Consider the following 21,211-nt stretch of genomic DNA (forward strand, 5'->3'; position numbering starts at 1 on the left):
TTCAGACGATTATTTTCACCAAACAAATCACGAATTTTGCTATATGTTGTTCTTAAACATCGACTATTTTCATAAGAAGTTTAAAAAATTTTAACGCGTTCTGTGGTATAAAATTGTACATCTGTTTACTTGACAAATGTCAAAGGTGATATAAAAATGGTACCGTCTAGGAATTATTCACTACTGACATCTAGGCGTCACTTTTGAAAGACCTTTTATAACTTCACTACGTTTAATGGAAAAAAAGAATAATTTAAAAAAAAGTGGCATTTCTTATTGCCCAATTGATTTTTTATATGTAAGTTCTGAAAGATTCCATAGCTTTAAGGCATTAAAAATAAGTTGGGTGATTCAAAGACATTATCTCAGAACCATTAAGCAATTGGCATAACGGGCACTGGTTTTGTTATCACCACAATAAAATATGCGCCTCAGAAGCGGTACATACATAGGTACATATGTACTTCAGAAATAATATCTAAAAAATATTAAAAAATATACTACGTATTTATTTTTTATTTATTATTATTTATCAAAATTATTAAATTAAGTGAAGTGTAATTACAAAAAATAAAAAATAAATGGCATATTTTTTTTGAGGATCTAAAATCGGGACAGCCTACAGTGAGTCTTCGTTTGAGTTAAGAGTAGCCCCAGATCTACCTATCTCGGACTAATGAAATAATTTAATTAACAGCTTACTTAGTATTCGAGCCCACTCGATGAAGTAAATGAGATGTGGTAGCGAACGAAGAATGTATGGGAGGTCAAAATTTGTGCAGAAATACACGCCTAATAATGCTTAATCGCATCCAGAAATTGAAAAAGGCAAAAGGGTACTGGCCATTCCATTAATAATTACTTTATTGTTATGAAAATTTTCAAAAAATCAATAAAATACGTGAGGGTAAAACTGTAATATTTGTCTTTATTAACATAAATATTTGCCTGCTATTATTTTTGCTGTTGTTGTTAATATATATTGATACCAAACTTGTTGTATTGAAATAGAAATTATTACACCGTGTTACAGTATTGCACTTCAGTGTATGTATGTATAATGACCTTAAATGCGCAGTGTGCGACTTGAAGTTTTCATCATGCCAAAGACCTAACGATGGCAAGAAACCGAAACGAAAAGTTGCAGTATTTGCCCTAAACATTTGTATTTAGCTGCACAAGTAGACATAAATATACACACTTATGTACACATTCCTGCATGTGTATTGAACGAATACTCATACTTATACATACACAGATACGTAGTCTTCAAACGCGCATAGCTTCCTCGTTCTAGGGAGTGCATAAGTAAATTTGTGTTGTTTACAATTTGGCTGTGAATAAAGTAAAACTTATTTTAAATGCAAAGTGACAATTTCTAAGAATAGTTTTATATGCAGTAATGTGGTTTAATTACTTCCTACTTCATTTATTAAGTAATTTAGATTCGACATGTCCTATTTGCTTTTGCTAACATCCTTACTTTAGTCGAAATATAATGAATATTTGTATTTGAAATACTAACAAATGTCTGTAAACACCTTAGAAATAAACTGTTTGACCTTTTTTTGTTCAGTGCTTGTGCCAAAGAGATGAATCAGTCTCAAAACTATAAAACAATGTAAAAAAGTTTAACGAATTTAAATATTAGTTGGGGGAAAACGAAATCCATTATTTTGCGCAAATGGTTTGAAACTGCTTTATGCTCGATCTTTAGCTTTAATATCATAAAAAAGATGTGTGCAAAATTTAAGGGAGATCGGTCAATAATTTTTCGAGTTATCGTGTACGCCAATTCGAAAAATATTGTTTTGAGAAAAACGCGTCTAAAGTTTGAATACAACGTAACTATACCTCTCCCAGCGCTCGAACGCAAAGAATAGAGTCGTCACGGTTGACGATCTATAATATGAGAAATACTTAAATTTACGTTCTAAAATTTTTTTGACATATTCTTAAAGGATTATATTAACATTTAAAAAAAAAAAAATTTTTTTTTCGAAATTTTACAGGTATCTGTCCCTTAAGTAAAACATGAGTACACTGCCACTCTAAGACCTTCAACCTGTCTTATAATTTCTGACAAGCGAAAGCAACAAAAATGGCCCCACAACTGGCCACAGCTACGCATCAACTGGCTTCCCTCAAGTACCACTACATCCCTTAGCATCAAAAATAAGCAAATCAATCGTCTACTTAACCGGAACCAGAGAGATAGAGAAGCGTTAGATTCGTTAGCCACGCAACGCTACTAGTTGACATTGAAAACTTCCCTTTCCTCTACAGACTGAAGAGGTGGTCGGTGAACTATCTGGGTCAGTAACATTTCAACTTTTATATTTTAAAGCTCGATCAACAGGGAATTGATCTCTTACTCTGACTATTGTTTGATCTCTTTCATTAAGCCTTTTAAATATAAACGAAACTCACTTTTTTTATTATTTTGCATAAATAAACCTAAGTCTCTTGCATCGATCGACAATAAAAATGCAATCTTGTAATGGAAATACATAACTGAAACTATTACTGTTATCTAGTGAGCAATTATGCTTAATGGAAAGTAAAAATTTTTGATGCAACAAGAGTCATTTCTCGGATTTTCCAAAAACTTGTTGAATTATCCTCGTACATACGTCTCATAGTGTTAATCTGGTTCAGGATTTACCAAGCTCGAGAAGGCGGAGCAAGACTTTCGATTTTCACTTCGATTGTCATTCAGTGATTGATAGGAGTATTACATGTTAGGATAATAAATATTCACCAGGGAATTTAGACTTTTCCGTTCATACTAATCTTAATTTCAATATGAAGATATTTTCATAAATGTCTTTGTAACCAGCTTTTTTTTGTCGAGACTATTTATTAAAAATATTTTCTTTTCATTAACATATTCTTCAGTATGTTTGTCAGTTATTTGATATTTTATGATGGCTTGCATACGAGTAGGCCTCATTAAATTAATCAGTAGTAGTCGTTTTCTAGAGATTCTGAAAAAATAATAATTGCAATGAATTAAATTAAATGAATCAATTGCCAGAAGCAGCTGTAGCATTTGATTCAATTAAATTTTGTAATGAAATTAAAAATGCAAGCAATTGTGAATTGCAGTCTATGAAGAGGCACGATGATGTATGTATATGCATTTATTATGTTGCTGAGCACGTTTAGTTTAGCTTGAAGAAATAAGAATCTTGGCGTATTCAACCAAACTGAGTGGAAGAAATATAATTGTAATTGTTTGTGCATGACTACCATTGCCGATAAAGACCAGGTTCGAAACCCACAGTGGGCGTGAAACACCAAATTTTTTTTTTCTATTAACGCGTGCTCCTCGGTAGGTAATGGCAAACCTCCGAGTGTAAAAAATCCTCATAAAAACATCTAACCTTCGGCGGCGCTATAAAATTGTAGGTGCTTCCATTTTGTGGAACATCACTAAGACGCCCCTCACAAGTCGGAGAAGTAGCTCGACCGAAGATCTGAAAAAGGATATACCTACGTGTCATTTATACAAATTTAAATGGATATATCGGGTGTTTTTTACGAGGTTGAGAACTTAAAATGATAATACAAAACAGAAATATTGTTGGAATGAATTTTTTTTATTATAATTTCATAGCATTTATGTTTTTAATATGTCATTTGTCTGCCGTGGCCACGAGTTACGTTGGCCGTTCGATCATTCCGATTTTTGACTACTTTTTCCAATAAATGTGGTCGTATGTCGTCAATGTTTGCTGGAATATTGCATTAAATCGATGGTTAAGCGCGCCATATGACAAGTCCTGTTGGAATCAAATTTCGTCAATGTTTAGCTGATTAAATGTTGGCTCGATATCGCTCTTCTTTCACCGTAATGGCAGCCCGTGGCTCATTTCGAATAAGCACAGATGATGTCCCCAGTGCTCTATGAACTTTGCGAACAGATACAATTTTTTAAAAGTAAATTTCCACAATTTACATAAAAGGGTAGTATGTTCTGGCGTTGACACTTTGCCATTCTCGATATCGATGGTTCCCATGCAGCTAAAAAAACACGCGATATGTACATTTTATGGGAGGAAGTAAATAAATACGAAATTTAGAAACAAAAATTCAAAACTTAATTAAACATTTTTTTTTGTTAATTAGCTTTCCAATAAGTTGCATTGTGCGAAAATTTCTGATTATATATTACAACTTTTTTTTTTAATTTCCACTTCGAATTTTAGAGTTAATTGTATTATTTCGGAATATGAAGCTATTTTTGTGCAAAAAAATTAAAAAATGTATGTACCCTTTTAAGAAAATTACCATTCTTTACGACTTTTTATAAAAAGTTGCTTACGTTTTGCACCACACTGTATACCACTAGCAAATTTGTGTATGTGCCTACGAGAATCAAACTGTCTGCCTACGTACTACCAGTCAGTCAATCAGTCACTAGTTCATACCGAAAGTTCGTTGTCTAGCTGCTGCACCGATCAACTTACCCACTTGTACGCATTATCTTCATGCGAATAAGTATTTCGTATTGCTCATTGCTGTGTAGTAGTGCATGTGCAGCAACCAGCCAACTAACTAATCAAGCAGCCAGCCGTTGTTGCACGGTGCATCGGTGAATTGAGGAACTAAAACGCGTTTGCTGCCGTCGTGTTGCATTGCTTGACTGTGTATTCACCTCGCTGATTATTGCCCCTCTGCCGAATCCGCCTGCTCACTTAGCCGGCTGACTGGTTGTACAGGATTGTCTGCAGTGCATTTGCGCATTGCCACCAGCGTCGGTTTGGCTGGATTAAACTTATTCCAGCAACTGAAGCTCCCACGTGTTTTAGTGCCATAATGCGTTCGCTGCATACTATGTACTTGTGCATTCGACACTTGTAACATGGTGAGCGGCAAGCGGTAAGCTACTTCCGCGCTATAGAAAATTTATTTTTTATTCGCCTTTCTGTTTTGGATTTGAACACCGGTTTCGATACGGAATAAGGATATTTTATGTGATCAATTGTTGAGTTAGTCTACGCAGCGAAATTCAATGTAAAAAATTTGTGGAAAATATGTATAGCAATTCGCTTATCATAGGAAATAAAATATGAATAAGTATAAAAGTTAGAGAGAAAGCGTTAGCTGAGTAGGTTCGCGCCTGACTATTATTCGGTTGCTCCAGGGCACGAAGCCCTCTGTGAACATAAAACTCTAGTGTTGCTAATAGATTTTATAGAAGAGAAGGCTTTTAATCGTACTCGTGATGCATTGTTTCGAGAATTGTAGTGAATTTGCTGATCTTCTGATTGTAGATTTTGGATTGTATGACCGAAGCATAATTTTTGTAAACGTCCATTCTTCTGAAGGTAGAAAATAAATTTGGAGACGGGCAGGAGGCGTGGCCAATAATGACAATAATATTAGTTTGGTTTAAAACTGTTTATGGTCGATCTTTAGCTTCTGGTCGGTACCATGACTTATTTCTGTGATTTGTCGACATTTTCGAAATTTTCTTTAGCATAAAAAATGCTTGAACGGAATCGACAAAACCAAAATTGCACATAATTGATTACAGTATCGGTTACCTTAAACACCATTCACCATTTCAAGGGACATTTCCATTTTTAACACCCTGACTCTCACAAACAAACAAAAAACAGCAAAATAATTTTTTAGTGTGAAATGTAGCCTTGACAACGAGCACAAACTTTAAATTGTTTGATCGATACCTTATGAGATATCGATCACTAAGCCATGTACTGAGAATGTAATGGATATCTTTTTCAACAAACTAATATTTTGATGAAAATCACTATTCCACACTCTTAGTTTAGGTACTTTGGAAGTTAATTACCGCAGCATTGGCTCGGTAACTTAACCCTTTAATGCACAAATATAAACTGCCGGTAGTCAATTTTTATTCTATGCTCTTTCGATATAATTTGTTTACATAATTAATTTCTTTTTCTATAAACTGATATTGGATTATAGCAATACATATTTCTATTGAATGTATAAATTACTTATGAGCTCAATAGAATTATTAGAAAAACGCTGCGGTCTACAATGCTTTTAGATCCGCTCAATGTAGTTGCGGGTGTCAGGCAAGGATATAACTTTCGCCTCTACTGTTCCGGATTGTGATTGACGAAATTCTACGTAACGCAATTGACAAAACTCCCAGAAAAGGTATCGTGAGAAACACCTTTGCCATGGAGCATTTAAATGATATGAATTATGCTAACGACATCGTACTTTTTTTCAAGCGACGCGATCAATCTTTAAAACACGGATTGGATATCAATATTTCGAAAACCAAATCTATGAATGCCTATGCTGCCCAGCCCAATAATATCCCTATTGTTGCCCAACAGATCGATAAGGTTCAGGAATTTACGTATCTTGGTAGTTAATGCGCCCTAGCCGGTGGTGGCGCCCCAGCCGATGTACAAACTAGATTAAAAAAAGCAAAATCAGCCTTTGCAAATGCTAAACACTTTACCAAAAATTTAAAATACGCATTTTTAACTCAAATGTTAAATCTATTTTATTATACGGTTGCTTGCCCTGGCCAACATCACAGAGAATAACATCCGAAACTGCAAACTTTTACACGATTAGTGGCCAGAAAACTGGATAGCAGACGTTGATTTATACAGACGATGCAATCAAATCGCAATCAATATTGAAATCCGTAAGAGAAAGAGGGCCTGAATCGAACGTACTCCTAGGAAACCAGCACAAGGAATACCTCAGCCTTAAGCTGAAATTAGTGGTACCGTAACTAGGCCATAACCGTAACCATAGCAATCAGCTGTTCTGATCAAAGAGCAGTAAAATACTTGACATTTGTTGTGCAATTTGCGATGAAAATTTAAAAATTTGAAATGAACAACGAAAAACCAATTGACATAGTGGAAAATGACCCGTATTTTTATTACAAAATGCAAATGTTGTCATTAATTCTTAATTCAATATCATCATGTAGTAACGGCATGACTAGTCGACAAATGCTGTAATGTTGCGTTAGGGCTACGGCACCACTTATTGCTGCCTTAAATTGGAATCCTCAAGGTTACAGACGCAGAGAACGATCCAAAGGATTCTGGCGTCGCAGAGATCTATTCTAGAGCGATTACAAAATTTGCCTTTGTATCAAAATTTAGCTTTCAGTAAATTGTGTTTTTGTTTCGAATTCTAAGTTCGCTGTTACTACGAAATAGGTTTAGGTTTTTTTACTACGAAATAGGTTTAGTGGGCATGGGATCTGCCTGTATTTTATGCGCACGTAGGCGTAGCTGCTTCAACCAGTTGCTTAGAGACTAAAAATAAAAAAAATAAAAAATCTGTATTATTTATCTATTTTAAAAGTATAACCAAATACTATATAATATTAATTTCTAATTTCATACGCAATTTGTGGATTATCCTTCACAAATTTCACGTATAATTTTAATACCGCTTTGGTAGTTGGCGCATATTTTCTGCTAAAAAAAAAAATTAATTCAAATTTACAACAAAATTTATAAAACTTTCTTATTTTCGTCTGACTCAGCCATTTCATTCTCTTTTGTTTTGCTTTTTGAAATGCCAAATTATGCGGTACTGTCACTGCTTTATAAAATATTATAACCATTGCCCAAGAATACCAAAATCAACTTCGGATGTTATAAATAAGTAACAAAATGTACTTTACTCGTAACAAAAGACATGATAAAGTGAACTTTCCCCCTAAAGTCAAATTTAAATTTAAAGTTCTAACAGATGGTGCTAAACCAGTAACTTTCAAGATGCAAAAAAAATAAGGGTTAACTGATATTTTTGTAGATTTTTGGTGCATGAATGTCGTAATATACTTTTAAAAACTTTTTTTAGTCGTTTTGAAAACATTGAACGTGGTTTTGAAATTAATTATGATGCTATCGTAGTTCGACATTAAGACACACACCACAAATAAGTCGAGGACCTCGACCGAACACACAACAAAGGGAGTACTATATATCATACGTAGACGCTCCAACATTAAAAAGAGGTCGAACCCATTCAATTTAAAAGAAGACAATACCTTCAACTTCATCAAAAAGAGGTATCCCGGTATTGATAAGCATCCAAATTCTCTGCACTTTCCGCTTTCATTCCGTTCATCAAAACTGCAATGTTGTGGTTAGTTTTATAAATTTAATTTTATGGCGATTACAGCTGATACGCACGGTTTATGTTACCTTTGCAATAATAATAAAAATTCGTTGCAAAGGGATTGTTTTGTTGTTGCATTTGCATGCTGAAAAAAATTAGATACAACTAAAGCCATTTCATTTAATAGTAATAAGCGGATGAGTGGTGCTTTTTTAATCGATATACAGTGAAATCGATTTTTAATTAAAATATTCTGTAAAAGTTTTCGGCTTTTTCTTAGATAACAGCATAGACTGAAACTTAAATGGCATTTAACGTAAAAATTACCTTAGGTTAAAATAAAGTATTATAAAAAAAATAGTTGAAATATATTCATCACTTGTATTCATATCGCATTTAATACTCAACGAAGTCATTAAATCATGACTAGGCAACAGTGCCTTTTTACAAATGAATGCTTTGGGGCACTTTTGTGCGTTAGAGGATTAACCCTGTTAGTGTAACATACACGGCAGGTTAAGTGTGTGTTACCCATTCAACAGACCATAACTTTTTTGCGTTACATTATTTTTATACATATGTACATATGAACGCATCGTGTCAAATAACCGTTGCATGTAGATACTTATAAATGGTTATTGAATGAAATATCTTATGAATTTATGCATTGGGTATAATTCGCTCTACATAAGTATAATAATATAATATACTCAATATATGCATGCAGCATGGGTGTTGCATGACAACGAATGGGAGTGTAAATGGCTTACAGCAGGCGTACCGCCCTCATCTTTGATGTTGAATATATTTTGATAAGCATACGCATGCATGTACGAGTATTATATACAGTTTGTCTCGTAAATCTTTTCATACAAAAATATTTGATAAAGAAAACTGTTTGCAGTGGATTTGGAAAGTAATGCACGTATTTATTTATTTATTTGTATACCAAAACAAACTTATTCTATTTTCCGCCATATATGCCAAACAAAAGATACTTATTTATTTAAAGTGATTTAGAAAAAAATAAAAAACAATTATAAAAAGAGGTTGTCTGTAAAGTCGGTTTACTGACGATAGTTTAACGTGATAACGTCATAAGAAAATACTAATTGAATGGTTGCATTTTTCAAAAGAAAATTTTAATTTTATTTGTTTGATAGATATTTTGTATGGATATAGAGAATGAGTTAACATTAACATAACATAATATAGTTTAACATAACATAACATAACATAACATAACATAACATAACATAACATAACATAGCATAACATAACATAACATAACATAACATAACATAACATAACATAACATAACATAACATAACATAACATAACATAACATAACATAACATAACATAACATAACATAACATAACATAACATAACATAACATAACATAACATAACATAACATAACATAACATAACATAACATAACATAACATAAAATAACATAACATAACATAACATAACATAACATAACATAACATAACATAACATAACATAACATAACATAACATAACATAACATAACATAACATAACATAACATAACATAACATAACATAACATAACATATCATAACATAACATAGCATAACATGCTGTTCAAGCAAGGTAACGACGCATGAGCAAGATAACGACGCATTTTTTGGTGCGTGCAGCTGGCTACATAGAATTATAAGACGTTATCACGTCAAAAAATAATAATAACATTAAAACAACAGGTATTATCAACAAACTTGGTTTTATTTTAAATTCTTCAAGTAAATCAAATTAATAATAATCAATAAGAAGGCATATGCAAATACAAATAAGTGAATTTATATATGTACATATGCGCATATACATACACATATACGCTCACTTAAGTAGGAGAGAGCAAGATGTCGAACGTTGCCGTTCGTTTGCTTTGTTTGCTTTGTCGTTCGTTCCGCGCTTTCGCTTGCAGTTCATTCAAGGTAACGGCAATGAGCAAGGTAACGACATATGAGCAAGGTAACGGCAATGCGCAAGGTAACACTAATGAGCAAGGTAACGACACATTTTGACGTGCGTGCAGCCTGTGAAATCGAATTATAAGACGTTATCACGTCAAAAGATTTTATATTTGGCATTGTCTCAAAATACTTTTCACATATCAAGAAAATAAAAGATCAAATAAATGTGTATGGCTGTTTTTATGTTAATACTTGGTATGAATTGCTGGTTAAAACAAAAGGTTGTATGGAATTAAATAAGAATAATTTTAGATTTAGTTTAGACTAAAGTTGCCTATCATTGCGACAACCCCGTCCCAGTAATAGTAAGAGAGGGGAAGTTACCCTTTTCGTAGGTCACAAAATGACTCTACGCCTACCAATGAGGAGGTTCATTTATCTGCCATTTCGTTCCCAGTAACCTATGTACCTGGAATCCAATGAAAACGTACCTGCTTGTTCTAGCCTAAGATGTTCTGCTTATCAAGACATTCCCTCGCCAATTTTAAGGGGTTATACGCAGTTATGAAGCAAATAAAAGACGGGTTGTCAAGGATTTATCCTGAAGAAACTTCAGAATATTTTAATTTGAAAATTTTTGGCGGTTATAAAAACATCCTTCAAGAACGTAACAAAATTTTTTATTTATGAAAATGTTGATTATAGAGCGCGCTGCAGGCGATTTCTGGAACCTCCTTTAAAAAAAGACGATTTACGGTGTACATCATAACTCAGGATTGGATTATCTGAAATCAAAAAACCAAACAAATTTTGTTAATATATTAGATTATCTAGTAATTAATCGTTCGGCTAATCAAAATAGTGAATTTTCACAAAATGGCAGCTTTTAAAAGAAATGATTTAGATTTTTACGTTAAAATTTGGCCGTAAATTGATTATAAAATGGAAAATAAGTATCAGATTTACAAAAGGAACGATTAATTACTAGAAAATGTATCTTTAAAGATTGAGTTAAAACAGTTGACCGATCAAACAAGCCGTTTTCGAGATATCGTGTACACCGACTTGAAAAATGCCGTTTTGAAAAAAACACGTTTAAAGTTTCAATACCTACCTTAAAACGTGCCGAGGCATCTCTACATATTTAGGTGTAACTCCGAAAGTATTGCTTAGATCTACTTCAAATTTCGTGCGTATACTTTTGAATATATGTACATTACAAAAATGCAATAAAAAAAATCGATTTTTTTGAAAGTCATAACTGCGTATAACCCCTTAATGTAAACTGGAAAGAATTGAGATCCTCGATTGCTGCCTAACTATTAGCAAGGATAGCTATGCTTCCATTGTTATAGTTGCGTTCAAGGTTAGAGTGAGCGCAACTTCTGTAGTGCTTGAATTATACTTGTGTTCTTGCATAGCGCTTCCGGCCATCTTTTTCTAAGTTCAGTATGTCGGAAGGATATACCCAAGAAGTGTGCATAAGTGAAGGTTTACGATCATGTAAAAATATTGTAGGACCCAATCGAAATGATAAACAAAATAAGAACGATAAAACATGTGGCGAAAATTCTATAGTCAGGATATTCATAAATATGGCTGGGTGTTTATGGACGATAAAACATACGTCAAAGCAGACTTTAAATATATTCTGAGTTTTATGCGGCAACGAAGAGTGGGAGTCCCAGGTGCCTTTAAGCTAAAAATATTGACCAAGTGCCCTAAAAATTGTTTGGTTTGCCAAGCCATCTGCCAGTGTAGAAATGAAAAGCAACACGTTCATTACCACGGGCATTATAAATCAAGAAATTTATATGAAGGAGTGTTTGCAAAAACGTTTGCTGCTATTCATAAAACAACATAAAGGCTCAGTTCTGTTCTGGTCTGATCTAGCACCGTATCATTATAGTCGTCTTGCCATTGGTTGGTTGGTTAGAGTGGTGGTTCTTCCAGAATCCAACTAGCGCTTCCGCACCATTTTCTTGCCATATCCTCGTTACGAACTGGTATTAAAATCACGGCGTAAATATTGGCCACAATCTGCCAGAATGTCCACATTTGCGATTCATTGAAAAATATTGGGCAATTGCTAAAACTGAAAAAAGAAATTAAAAGTGAGCGGCAGTTAAAAATGAATTGGCAGAGAGCAGCAGATACCGCAGCAAAAACTCATGTCCATTACCTAATGAGAGGAGCTTAAACTAGAGTACGCCATTTTGTTTATAACAAAGGGAATTTATATAATGTGTTTTGTTTAACATAGTAAGCTTAATAAAGAAAAAAATTAAATAAAAATAGTTTTGATAGCTTATATAAATTTGATGTTATAACGATTTTCGCCCGACCAATATTTTTCGTATCCATTCTGTAGTTCCACTGTTTAACAGGGTGTTTCTAAAGGAGGAAAATTATAAATTATATTTGCCTAAAGAAAAATTATCAATCGTAGTATTAAAAATATTTCCATTAAAATGTAATAAACGTCTTAACAACCAAAGTTAAACGATTTTCGTGTTGCTGCAATGGCAGGTGGAAAGTCAAATAAAAAAAAAATGTTTAAAACAAAAAGAAAACAAAAATGAATGCTACTTTTGAACACAATCCAAATGGGGAAGTTGGAGAATCTGCCCATAAACCAGCAGTAAGATGTTCTTTTGATTGCATTTTTGTTGCTGTAGTTAGTATGGTGTGGTTCTATGTTTACATGGTTCAACCCTCAATATTCATACTATAAACAAAATGCTATTAAACAAGAAAGTTTGCGTCGTAAAATTTTTGTATTTTGATTTATGCTAGTGATGAGTGGTGGAAAAAAGTATCAACGCTTAACTTGTCGACTCTATTACAGCATACAATTCCCAGCAAATACTGTAAACATTCCTTGCCTTCAGACTGAATTTTTCTTTGTAGTAAGTACGTATTTATTTATATAACGACACGTTTTAGTACTAATTTCATTCGAAAAATACTTACCAGCAGTGAAATATATTTAAAAATGGTTTTACAGCTTAAAAAATGAATAAGGAGCTCTTATTTATAAGTAATATTCAGATTAATTAAAAAGAAATTGGTAAAAGAACTATGACCTTCAGCAAGAAATAGAAAATTGATCTTTAACATTGCAAGCACCAATTTTCATTTCGAATATTTTTAGCACTAAACTCTGATAAGATACATATATAAGTATTATTGGCTGAATGAATTTTTAATAAAAAATGAATTATTATTTTTACAAAAAATATTAACCTACAATGACGTATACCTAGATTTTTCTTTACATTTCCATATAAATCATATAGAAAAATAAACCAGTGTGTTGCCTGCTTTCATCTACTTGTAACTGTGTAATTTAATGTATTTGTCGTGACTGATTTTAGTAGTATGTATTTTCTCCTAGAAAACAAAAAAGTCAAAAAATCAAATTACACACTTGTAAAAAGTTACGGGCAATTTACTCTGATGACGAAAAAGTACAACAAACAGTTTACTCGTATACAATATAGCCATAATGAGATCTATCGTAATTATGGCATTGTAAACAGCCAGCAGATTTATAAGACATACACTCATAAATATATAAGTGCACAATCACATGATTTTCAAATATTAAATTGATTATTTATGCACTGTCGATTTCACCTAAGAAGCTCATATGCTGTAAGCTAATACATACATACATATATATGTATGCACATGCATTTATGACTTGATTATTTAGTACGCTCTATTCTCTACGGATTGGGAACATACAGAGGTATGTATGTACATACATGCGTTTAAGTCGGTCATCGACTTCCTGCTACAAACTACTTGTAACAACTCCACAGATGCGATGTGATTTTAATGATCATATTTTATTGCCGCTCGTTATATTACCCATTTCTATGGGAAATCTAATCATATATATGTGTATGTGGAGTATATAAGTATAATATATGTATATACATCCAAACATAGAAGTTTTTAGCTCAAAATTATATACTTTGTTTAAAATATAGTACATAAATAAGTCTGTGAATCATAGTGCTTAGTGTTGCAGGGTCTCTGACCACAAGCCACTGTTGGCAGTCATAAAAATAAGGCCTGCAGGTCTTTAAACTCGGTAGACCTAGGAGGTTGTGCATAGACCACATGTCACTCCCAGGGATGAACAAGTCTTGAGCCGTCGCAGTTATTTCGTTTGGCCATAGTTCTTCAAAGGCATGGGTTGTCCCTGCAGAGGAGGTCAAAATCGAAAATGTCAGAAACATCATGAAAGGTGCCGTCACACCAGTGGTATATGGGGTATGCTCTCTACCTGTGTTTATGCCTTTTAGGCACACCAGGTACCTGCGTCCAGGTTCCTCTCTTAATTGCGTATTGGGGCTACACGCTATCCATAGCATCCATTGGTTTGTCACCAATGGGTCATCGAAAAATTGCAATATCGTTACTCGATATCGACTTGTCGTTTGTTTGGGTTCGTCTTGAGGCTTTACCTCATGCGTTTGTGCTTGTCGTCTCTTCGTCATCCCCACGGGAGATTTGTTCAAAATGGTTTCTTTGGGCGACATATCTGGGCATCTGTTTGGTATTCTATATCTGTCGCATTCGCTTTGCTTCCGCTTTGCGCTCCTATTCTAAGTTTCGAAATGTTTTTGTAAACTGTTTTACTGCTTCCCATTTCTCTTTCAACGACGCCAAGGACTTTTGCGAGCTCGAAGCGCTCTTCATAAAATCTGGCGCAGTGTAAAGTCACGGGTTCGGCACTCTCATTTTCGCTGTGGCACTCTGGGCAGGTCGAATTACCTGCTAGATTAAAACGGTGGAGGTACGCAAGAAAGCCACCAGCCCGCTGAGGATTTGGGTTAAATAGTAATCCGTTTCGCCGTGCTTTCTGCTTATTCATTCATCTAGGTTGCAGGTCAACTTATATCAGACGACATGGATATTATTATGTTTTGATAGAATATCGTTTATAATTTTGATCGTATCTTCTTTGCTACAGTCGAGTGTGTTTTCTAGATTCATGTGGTTTTCCGATAGAGGGCAATCTTCAATCATGTGTTTGACTGAATGTTTGGTATTACAGTGATTGCAAAGTGTTGGTCTTCCTTTATTAAAGTAGTGTTGTGTGCCAAATATTGTTTTACTCGAACTCTCGTACGTGCTAGTTTGGTATCCATAGGATGGTTATTTGTTTGTTTGTTTTATGCAATGTCCTGCCCCAGTGCTTTGACAGCACGGAGACTGTCCGTGACCTTTTATTATTTATTGCAAACTTTACTACTGCCAGTTCTGCGTTGTAGACTCCGGCATGGGGTGGAAGTAGAGCTTGTTGGATTATGGCAAAAGATCCTGCTTGTTCTATCACAGCGTAGATAACATCATCGCCTCTAAAGAGGATCCGTCGGTATAGTAGATGATATCCGGTGATAGACTGTTCTTATACGCCAGAATTGTTGTTTGAAATGTTCGGGGCACGTGTCGTTATTTTTTCGTGTATTTAATGATGTGTCTATTGTTGGCTTTCAGTGATTTCGGTTTATTTCCGGTGGTTTTGTTGGTATTTGTGTATTTATACTTGATAGATGCCGGGAGATGTATTGTACGCTTGAAAAGTGTTTATGTTTTCTTCCTAGCCCGGTACGGGTTTGACTATGTGATCCCTAAAAGTTCGTGAAGCGCGTGGGATGGTGTTGTTAGTGATTTTGCAGCTAACTTTGTAGTAACCGCTTGGGTAGTAACCAGTTAAAATCGTTTTAGCGTGCTTCTACTCTTGTGGCGCCGATTGGCGTCGCTGTCAGTGGTCCAGAGGCCTTTCGGAAACATTTGTTGAGTGCTGCGTCTATTTTGTCGGTGTTTGATTTAGATGTCCAGTATTGAACTACACCTTCAGCAAGTGATCGACATATTGAAAGGGCGGTATCAATGTGTGGTCCCTTTTTCCGCGTACAGATGATTTTTAATATATTATGGATTTTGTTTAGCTTGCCTGTAATAGATTTCTGATGAGCGTGACTCCTAGGATTCTCATGCTTGTTTGCAAGTTGATGTGCACGTTTCTGATGGTAATGATGGGTTGGTCGCAAACAATTTTCCGGCAGATATGTAGGGCTTCTATTTTATTGCCATGTACTATTGCACCGGTTTCTAATGCCCACGTGTGGATTTTATTATCAAACTGGTTTAGGCTTCTGCTAACTTCCTCTGTCGGCACGGAGGCTAGGGCAAAAATATTGTCGGTATAGATGCCCACATAATTTATGCCCGATATTTGCTCATTTATTAGTAGTTTTGCCAAGGAGTTTGCGTAAGCGTTAAAGCGCAGTTCTGAGAGAGGGGACCCTTGTGAAATGCCGTTTTAAATTTTTGTGGTATTTGATAGAAATCCATATACTATGACAGTGATTCTTCTGTATGTGAGAAAGGAATGTACGAGCTTGTTTTTGGTACGTCCCATTCACACATGCATATGTATTTTTGGACAAAGCTGCTCCATCATGTCGTAATCTGAATAAAACAACAACAACAATATTTATTTACTTCTTTCAACATAGATATTCTCAAAAATTTCTTTTGTTCAGACTTTATTAGTACATATAATATAATGCAAGAAATAATTTTTTTTGAACACCATAAGCATCTATGGTTCAATTGTAACACTTGAGCTTAGAAAAGCTATTAAATATAGTAAATTTGATTTAAGTAATTCCAAAATATCAATGACGTCGGTTTTGAAAACCATTTATTAATCGTCCTCATTTGTATCTCTATTACCTTTTAGTAACGCCTCCAAGCATTGTGTTAATATTTTCCCGTTCATTATTTTCCAGGTAAAATGTTTCAATAAATCCTCAGCTTTGCTTAGTCGCAACGTTGACTCGCCATAATAAGTGCAACATGTCCGCCATATTATATCCTCAGGATTCTGAGCAGCAACACCAACAAGCACATGAGCTCGAACTAGATAAAAACACATTGAAAGAAAGTTTGTGCAGCGATATTTGCGAGCAGTCAAGTTGCTTCAACGATGGATCTGCAGCTAGCCTACAATTACCGCCAAGTATTCCAAGTACACCTAGTACTAATAGACATATAAATAATTCCTTAAATATAACTACTTCCACTTCTGCGCAATTCGATATTGACTGCTGCGACGATCTCTTGAATAAAAAAATGGCAGATTTAGAGTTGAATGAATGTGACGGCAGTCAATGTGGAGGCGGAAGTGATAGTGGCCTTGACACAGCGACTACAAAGTCTGCAATGACTGTGGTAGCTGGCAGTGATGACAATATAAACAGCAACAGTAATGGCAGTAGCAACGGCACCAAGAGCACTTCATTGCAACGTGCGTTGAGCAGTAATAGCGGCGGCTATGCAAGCAGCTCGGGTGGCCTGGATGACGCTACTAATCGAATGACGACCATGGCAATGGAGAGTACTACAGCAAGTCAAAGCGTATATATATCTGGCAACTCTAGTTTGCTTAGCTGCTGCTCGGAAGCAATAAGTGCTGAGTTGGCGATAAGTACCACCAATAACGGTGCTGTGTCCTCAGCCACCCAAAGCTTTGAGTGTTATAGTGAAAATAACAGTGAAAGCTCATCGATGCTGGGTAGCAATACTGTTGCAACAACACCTGTCCACCGTTCGAACAGTGTTAAAAGTAAAGTGCGTGTATTCGATACTCGCCGCGGTGGCTTTGCAACACCAGCCTCGCGAAGTATGCGTGAGCGAGGTAAGTGTGTTAAAACTTACATATACTTGTGAACTGCTGCTAAATTCTGATTGATTTTTGTTTAGATTGTACCAGCACACCGATGACCACAAGCTCGACTTCTACTGGCGGCCATTTACAAACGGGTAGTGCGGCCACACCGCGTGTCCGCCCTGTTGGTGTGAAACGCACATCCTCTTTGTCGCGTCACGTACCTGCAACAGCTGCGACATCAGCGCAGCGTCAAATTGACAAGCAACAGTTGGCCTATGGAGCAACCAATTATAACAGTAAGACTTTAATGGAGACACCAAATTCTTCGTTGCGTTCCCCTGCGGCGCGCGCTACAAAACCGCAAAAGCCAGATTCCTTGCCTAACACACTCAGCCGTACTCAGTCCATGAGCATGCAACGTCTAGTGCAGCGCACACCATCATTAAGTAGAGCGCGTACACCCTGTACGCCCTCAGAAGACGGCCGTTGGCCCGGCAATGCGCGTACCTCTGGTATTGGGGCTGGTGCGGCCAAGCGGGGCGTATCTGTGACGCCTGATTTGATGTCACTAAAAATGCGTTCCTCAAATATGATGGCATCGATGGAGGTGAGATCCACGAACTCGAACGCCGCTGCTAACCCGTATAGCACTCTACCGCGCCGACGCAAACAAAAGTCCGTTGAAGACCTGACGGCGGCTCATGAGTCGCGTAGCAGTTCAATAACACGCGATGTGCGTATGACTTCGTCAGTAATGGTCGCCACGCGAAGGAGTCTAGTCAGCGCATTTGGCACAACGGCACCCAAAATCAATCAAACGCGTTCACTCGTACAGGCGCGAAAATCACCAGCGCAGCCACCCAAGACACGTATATATCATGAGACCAGCGTTCAGACGGCACTCACTAGCGACGATCTGGAAAATTTATTTGCTGGACGTACCCTAGCGACGCGGGCTATAGATGCCGTCGATCAGCAAGAACAGACAACACAGACTGATATGCGCGACGCTGAATTGGAGCGATTACGGGACGAAGTGCGTCAATTAGCGCAGCGTGAGCATGATCTTAGCACCAAGCTGCAACATGAACGTGAAGAGAAGTTAGCTATGCAGCGTGAATTACATTTAAATACAGAACGTGTAATGAGTATGCTGGAAATGGCGCGAATAGCAGGTCGTAGATGTGGCCCTACTGGCGGCAGCGTTAGTGGAATAAGTCTGGATGGTGACGCTACTACACCCACGTCCGATGAAGGTAGCGGAAGTGGGCACGATAGTCTACTAATGTTAGAATCACAAATACAAATGAGCGGTCATGAGCTAATCGAACGACAACACGAAATCGGACAGTTGCGTCAGTTATGCCGCACGTTACAACTTGAAATGGAACGTTCACTAGTAGCACAGGAATGTTTGCTACAAGAAAAGGCCGCCATAGAGCACGAGTCGAGTGAGTTGCAAGACTTTTTGCAGCACGAAAAATCAGCATTGTGTGATGCATTAAAAGAATTGGAGAACGAACATCAAGCTTGTAAGAAACAAATGGCGGGACGTGAAGAAGAGGTGAAGGTTTTGCGCGACGAGTGTCGCCATTTAGTTCGGCTTAATGAACAGCGAAGGTGAGGTAGCATTAGATAAGGCAAGTTTGAATAATTCATTTGGAATTTGTTTGTTTAAGGCAAGAGAATCGAATGCTACAATCCAAATATGCAGCCCTAGAAAATAAATCCAAGGAAATGATGATGCAGCAAAACTATTCGGTTTCAGGCGCCTCTGCTGCATTGTCGGGCCTACATTCGCGTTTGGACAGTTTAGTTGATCAATTGGTCTCTACTTACAACATAACCGAACACGACCTGGAGGTAAGATGTCTTTGTGTTGTATTTTCAAATAAAATATTGAAAGGTGTAGGTGAAGGTATTTATGGAAACTAGGTAGTTTTTGTATTTGGCGTTTTGGATTGCACAATATTATATGAATACCTCAAGAGAAGAGCCAAAATAACTTGTTTCAAAGGATTCCCTTTGAATGTACTATCAACTAACTCTCCTAGTATAAAAGTGACCAGCTCGAACAAAATTAACCCTTTTAAGAGAATACAAAATATTATATTAATTTATGGAAAATTTTATGAAAATTGTTTGAGTAAACATTGCAAACTCTATTGAAATTCAATTTCATATAGTGGTTTCTTTTTAAACATTAAAAGAAATAACAAAACTAAATTTTTTTCGGTATATTATTGATTTATTTGAAAGAGCAAACATCCCCATTATACAATTTCATTAACACGTTGAGCGCGACCCCGGACCCTGGGAACCGGCGCTAATCTTTCCCCGTAGCCGGCTCCGATTGCTGGAGACCGCCGTTACACTTTTCGTGAGGCCAACAGTATTAAAGTTAAAAGATAAATGCAACCCTAATGAATGTAGTCAAATATACTTGTAATAACCTTTATTTAAGCATTCTAAGCAAGAGTGTAGCTGGGATTTACACATGTAACAAAATGTAACAACTTTTTTTTGTTAAATTTTGGGCTTTCTTAGACTCAAGTAATTTTGAATTTTCATCATAACAACTAGAACGGTATTTTCGAACTCTATGGACGTCTCCTACCTTTTTCTGTAATTTATGAAAAATTGTTCCTTCACGAAGTGCAATTTGTTCATCTATTCGCTGCGTCAGTCCATTTACCAATTGTCTCCGCTATTCCGTAACTGATGTTTCTTGTTCGGTGAAAGAGGTAAAGTAATTGATCGCTGATAATGCTACATTACCACATATTTAGAGAGCTACCGCTTTATGCCGGCCAAGGAAAAAGATTACGAGTATCGGCACCGCACTCAACGTGTTAATGTGGCTGTTTCGGCTGGCTTTGCGGTAGCGTGTTCTATTAACCCAGTTTTTCAAGACCTTTGCGGCGGTTTCTGGTTCATGAGATAGTATGGCTTCACATAACATCAATTTCTCACGACATCCTATTAAAACAAAGTCCCCCTGTGTCAAATCGCAGCCCTGAGGTGACCAATTGACATCGTCGAGATGGCTGATAACACGATTACCAAACTTGACACGGAATTGATGGATTGTGGCATGAAAACCGAACGTCCGTTTAGGTCCACACCTTCCGATTTTGGGACATAAAAATGGGAAACAAGCCAATGATGCCATCATCCAAAATACGCATGAAATTGAAATTCTAATGATGCCATTAATATGACACAAAAAGCCGCCGTAGCCGAATGGGTTTATGCCTGACTACCATTTGGAGTACCTATGTTCGAATCTGCGTGCATGAAGCACCAAAATGAAGAAAAAGTTTATTCCAATAGTGGTCGCCCCTCGGCTGGCAATGGCAAACATCCGAGTGTATTTCTGTCATGAAAAAGCTCCTAATCAAAAATATCTGCCGTCCGGAGTCGGCTTAAAGCTATAGGTCCATCCATTTGTAAAAGTAAAAAACAAAAACAT

General features: G+C 36.2%; 1 protein-coding gene across 3 annotated transcripts in view; it reads left to right on the forward strand.

The window, feature by feature from the left end:
* LOC128861604 (uncharacterized) overlaps positions 1–21,211 on the forward strand; it is a 46,286-nt gene that overhangs the window by 18,323 nt on the left and 6,752 nt on the right. For all 3 annotated transcript variants that reach the window (XM_054099848.1, XM_054099847.1, XM_054099849.1), the window contains 3 exons: positions 16,859–17,766; positions 17,832–19,359; positions 19,419–19,602. In XM_054099848.1, coding sequence (XP_053955823.1) covers positions 16,926–17,766; positions 17,832–19,359; positions 19,419–19,602 — 2,553 coding nt within the window. In that variant the 5' untranslated portion in view covers positions 16,859–16,925. The remainder of the gene's footprint in view (positions 1–16,858; positions 17,767–17,831; positions 19,360–19,418; positions 19,603–21,211) is intronic.

Source organism: Anastrepha ludens, chromosome 4 (genome assembly GCF_028408465.1).
Source record: "Anastrepha ludens isolate Willacy chromosome 4, idAnaLude1.1, whole genome shotgun sequence".
Lineage (NCBI taxonomy): Eukaryota > Metazoa > Arthropoda > Insecta > Diptera > Tephritidae > Anastrepha > Anastrepha ludens.